Source organism: Montipora capricornis, chromosome 4 (genome assembly GCF_036669925.1).
Source record: "Montipora capricornis isolate CH-2021 chromosome 4, ASM3666992v2, whole genome shotgun sequence".
Classification (NCBI taxonomy): Eukaryota; Metazoa; Cnidaria; class Anthozoa; order Scleractinia; family Acroporidae; genus Montipora; species Montipora capricornis.
This window is the reverse complement of record NC_090886.1, coordinates 50,014,430-50,019,428: the sequence shown is the minus strand read 5'-3', so window position 1 is coordinate 50,019,428 and position 4,999 is coordinate 50,014,430. Positions and strand designations below refer to the sequence as shown.

At 40.2% G+C, this 4,999-nt stretch overlaps 2 protein-coding genes across 2 annotated transcripts in view; both read right to left on the bottom strand.

Annotated features, from left to right (window-relative positions):
* Positions 1–1,358: 1,358 nt before the first annotated feature.
* On the bottom strand, positions 1,359–4,716 carry LOC138047274 (tetratricopeptide repeat protein 28-like). Its single transcript, XM_068894035.1, has 2 exons — positions 2,827–4,716; positions 1,359–2,090 (listed from the first exon to the last, which is right to left on the bottom strand). Coding segments are annotated over exons 1-2 (1,512 nt in total). The 5' UTR covers positions 4,338–4,716; the 3' UTR covers positions 1,359–2,089.
* LOC138046804 (G-protein-signaling modulator 2-like) overlaps positions 4,345–4,999 on the bottom strand; it is an 8,479-nt gene continuing 7,824 nt past the window's right edge. Inside the window, exons 5-6 of the mRNA XM_068893386.1 lie at positions 4,573–4,691; positions 4,345–4,354 (exon numbers count right to left, since the gene is read on the bottom strand). Coding sequence (XP_068749487.1) covers positions 4,345–4,354; positions 4,573–4,691 — 129 coding nt within the window. The remainder of the gene's footprint in view (positions 4,355–4,572; positions 4,692–4,999) is intronic.

Sequence of the window (4,999 nt, the reverse complement as noted above, 5' to 3'; positions counted from 1 at the left end):
ATTAGGGTTTCAGTTTAAAACGTAAGTTGAACATTCGGTTGCGCTACGTGACCCGGATATCCGAATACAATCAGTTTTACCCTTGCGACGAAAATGGTCTAAATTAAAGGCCTTATTATAGGCTGCCTGTAGCCTTTTGTTCCCTTGAGGCTCAAACCAACACTTTCAACCAACTGTACTATTTGGAAGGATTCAATCTACCCCAACTGTTTCACATAACATCAAATGTTATAGTACCAAATGAAACACCAATCATTTCTTGACAAGGTGCGCTCATTAATAGGACGTAAAAGTTTGTCATAGCAACGAAAAAGCCGTCTAAAAAAAATCCCTATATTTTGTCTTCAAAAGCTTACATCTCAGAAACGAACTCGGTGAACCCCATATTTTATTGCTCAAAAGTGGTTAGCAGGCTAAGATAAAATTCTTTGCAAAGGTATAAAAAATTCTCTGCAGCGGATTCAGAGCCACCTTAACATTTTCCAGCTGTGAAGGTGGCTATGAATCTGCTTCAGAGAAAATTTTCTAACTTTGCAGCGGATTTTGTTAGTTCCCTATATAACTATTATTCCAAGAATTGAACTACTTTCGAATGCAAACACATTCTTTCATTTTGCTTAAAAACACCACCGATAACCCGAGGGAGTAAGCCCTATAAAGAACTTGGAAATTTATTAAGAAAAGAAAAACGTCTTCTTTATTGCTAATGATTTCATTCATTTGTTATGCAGAAGAACAGGAAACAAATTTCACCCGTCATTTCCCTTCTATTTTGGGATCTTTGAATGTAGCAAATGTCACGTCTCTTTTCCTTATCACGGTAAAAGTCTGATGTTAAGTGTGATTAGCCTGTGTACAGCCGCCCGCTCTCCGAAAAAAAAAAATCGGAGAGGAGCGTCTGTGATTTACCGTTAGTAATCGTGTTCCGGAATAATTTTGCATACATTATTAAGTGGTCAATGAGGTAGATTTCAAACGTGCATCGAAGAGCGTCTCCGATTGTTTTAAGATACCTCGGCTTTATAGCATAGAAGCACTCTTTAAAGGAAAGGATGTATTTGCAAGTCTTCCAACCAGGTACGGCTCTGATCTTCAGAACAGCACAGATCGTTGCCGATGAGCTGTTATTTTCCTCGGTGTGTTCACATCTCAAATCTTCCAGGGCATCACGCTTTGTAGATTGTGCATGAGAATGGCTAGGCTGGTCCGAGCAAGGCGTTGGGATTACATTGACTGGTAAGGAATAGCGGGAGACATTTTCGAGTGGACAATCTTTTGAATAGTGCTATATTCACCTCGTGAAGAGCGCTTTCGTTTCTTTTGCGCTGACAACAATTCCTACAAATGTACGTCGAATCGGTTTCCACTTTACATTCCATAGATAACAATTCCGCTCGTACTTTAAAAGAAAAACCTCTTTGACAATCAAAAAGATTTTTATTCGTATTTTGTACCATGCTCAAAGTACACACGAACTCATCGTAAAATCTCTCACGGTGGTTCTCACGGTGTTGATGTGGAGAAATAAAAATAAAAGCCAATCAAAACTCGTTGTTTCAATGATGTAATGATCGATGGGTAATAACCAATCAAATCATTTTCCACACATTCCAGGAAAAATCACGTGGTATGGAACACGATTATTGTTTTTCTCCGATTGTTTTTTTTTTTCGGAGAGCGGGCGGCTGTACACAGGCTAAGGGTGATCAGCAAAAGTGTTTTTTTTTTCTTTTCTTTCGAAGCTGGCCTACACTCATACAACAAAAACAGTTTCAAAGAACTAAATAAAACATCATTTGTAGCAACTCAACTATAGCACTGTGATTCTGATCGCCATTGGAGCAACACTGACTGTTAAAGTTATGCGAGAAAAGAAATATCAAAATAACGAGTAAAACTAGCATTTTACTAAAGATCTAAGCTCAGTCTCTTGGTTTAGTTAACGCAGTAAACTTCTATTAAACCTTTGGAGCTTGTTCTACTGGTAAAACCATGATTGTTAACCCGTTCTACTTTTGTTTTTACAAGTTCGGCAATAACTGAGGCGTCAGGCTCTGCTAGGTTGTCTTCTAGCATCTTTGACATCGATTCTGGAAAAAGAAAAAAATAAATAAAAACAGCTCTAAATATAGCTGTTCTTTCGAGCATACACAATGCGCCGATGCGAATGGCTACTAGCACGACGATGCCGTCTTTGAATTCTTTACAAAAGATGAGGTTTAGAGATCTATGGGAGATTCATAGAACGGAAACACCAAAAGAGACATCTCGAGGTGATAAATGACCCATCTTCACCAGTTAACAAAAAGCCAGAAAAGGCTGAACAAAAACAGTTTTTCCACCAATGTAAAATGTATCCTGGAATATGCTACTGTGCATGCGTGATAAGCATGTGGAAATTACATTTATGACAAAAGCGTGTTAGAGGAAACTTTGAATTGTTTACACTACGAAGCTACAATCGTAGACAAAATTGTTGGGAAGGCTAGCACTTTTGACGTCTTCATTGCTTCTCTCCCCTCCCCCCTCATTCAATGCTGTGCAAAACCGAATGGTTTTAGTGGGAAATTCTTGAGTTACCTTCCAACATTGAATAGGTGGGAGGGGTCTATATAAGAAAAGGTGAAACTGTTTCTTTAGCGCTTTAACAGAAGCGGGTTGAAGTACATACAGCTCTGGTGCGGTTCATTTACATAACCTTCCCAACTACTTTTGTCTATTGTGGCATCTCGTTATCATGCCATCTTAGGACTATTTGATTCCTATCGTCAATTTTCCAATTTGAAAATATTCTTGTTTTCTAAGTTAAACTCGAACTTCACTTACCATTTTTTTGGAAATTCCAGCGTGACATCATCGCCAACCAGCACAAATGGCGCCCAGTGCTTTATAGCACAATACTGCTTTGACTCTCGGAAAGATTTCATTGCTTGTTGAAGAGCTGCACTTGCGCTTTTTCCATCTACCAGGTGCTGGTAGAAGCTCCTCATGAACAGCAACGTTACCTTGTCATCAATTGCCCAGAGTGACACCAAAACAGACCGAGCTCCAGCACACAGGAAAGCCCTTGCAATTCCCACCACTCCCTCAGACTTCACTTCTCCCCGGCCACTGTGACAACAGCTCAGCACAACTAGCCTTGCTCGAAGAGAAATTTTCTGAACATCCGACATTTTCAAAATGAAGTCTTCCTCTTTGGGGATTTGCGATTTCCGTTCGGTATTTGGGGCTAAAGCAATTTCTCCCGTTTTTTGGCATCCATATGCTGCAATGTGAACTAAAGCAACTGATTTCATACTTTTCAGCACCTCAGCTTTCGTGGCACTTTTTCCAGTCAGAGGTGTTGTCTGCAGAAGTTGTCCAATCATCTCTACTTCTAGTTTTGCGCACGGAAGCTGTTCCAAAATGGGTTCCCCTTTCTTGTTAGTAACTTCCTTCAACCACGGATCACCTACAAGCAGTGCGCCAGTCTTATTGTGGAAGTCATCAGGTGCACCAACGATCACATTAAAAGCGGTCAACGAGGGAATGGTGCGGATCCTGATAGATTCACTCAATGCACAATATGGAGCCAAGCAAAATGGTCCATCGGGAACAACGACTAACTCATTTCCTTGGAGCAAGTCTGCAATTGGCCCGAGTAAGACTTCATACAACGGTTGTAAAGAGTTAACAGAGGATGAGGATGGTAGAACTGCTTGCTCACTTATAGGTTTTTTGCTGCAAGACAGGTCGTTGCGTAGTGGATCCAATGAACGATTCTCGCATCTGACACCACCCCCTACGCCAATCCCTTTCAAAATAGTTTCCATCAACAAATCAGCACTTCCATTTGCGATTTCATTTTGTCGAAAGCTGATCTTGCTGTCTTTTCTTAGCACCCAAAACGTGATCTTGTTCTTGTCAAGTGCCACAAAAACGGCTTGTGAAGGTAAAAGTTCCAATGCAGCTGTAAGAGTTTGATTCGGAACAAGTGCAGAAAATGACTGAAAGTCAATGCCGTATTGATCTTGCAAAATATCCATCAAGGCCTGTGCTCGACCTTTCTCAGCAGCATACAAAGCTTCTTCAATCTCTCCATTCTTCAAAAGTGTCCTCCACAGAGCAGTGTATGCCACGCGATAAGAATCACGAAAAGTTACTTTTAATTCATCTTCTGACTTCAGACTATGCCTTATTTCATCAAAATGTTTTATACTTAAACGATAACAACTGAGTGCATTACTCAAGGAACCCAACAATTCATGATCAAGACCTTTCGAATACCACGCGATTCCCTCTCCAAGACAGTCCCCAATTTCCTTGAAAATACTAAGACTGTGTTCATGGTAATCCATGGCTTCCTTAAAATAACCTAGATTGCAAAAGGCAGTTCCCAGATTTAAATACGCTGTTCCCTCCACAGCCCTATCCTCTACTTCTTTAGCAATACTAAGGACTTTTTTGTTGTACTCAATGGCTTGTTTAAAATTACCTAGATTGCCATAGGCATTTCCCAGGTTTCCATAGGCTGATCCCTCCCCAGCCCTATCCCCTACTTCTTTAGCAATACTAAGATGTTTTTCGTGGTACTCAATGGCTTTTTTAAAATTACGTAGACTAAGATAGGCATTTCCCAGTTTTCCATAGGCTAATCCCTCCCCAGCCCTATTACCTACTTCTTTAGCAATACTAAGATCTTTTTCGTAGTACTCAATGGCTTGTTTAAACTTACCTAGACTAAGATACGCAATTCCCAGATTTCCATAGATTGATCCCTCCCCAGCCCTATTACCTACTTCCTTAGCAATACTAAGATGTTTTTTGTAGTACTCAATGGCTTTTTTAAAATTACCTAGATTGCAATAGGCATTTCCCAGATTTCCATAGGCTGATCCCTCCCCAGCCCTATTACCTACTTCTTTAGCAATACTAAGATGTTTTTCGTAGTACTCAATGGCTTGTTTAAAAATACCTAGATTGCGATAGGCATTTCCCAGATTTCCGTAGGATGATCCCT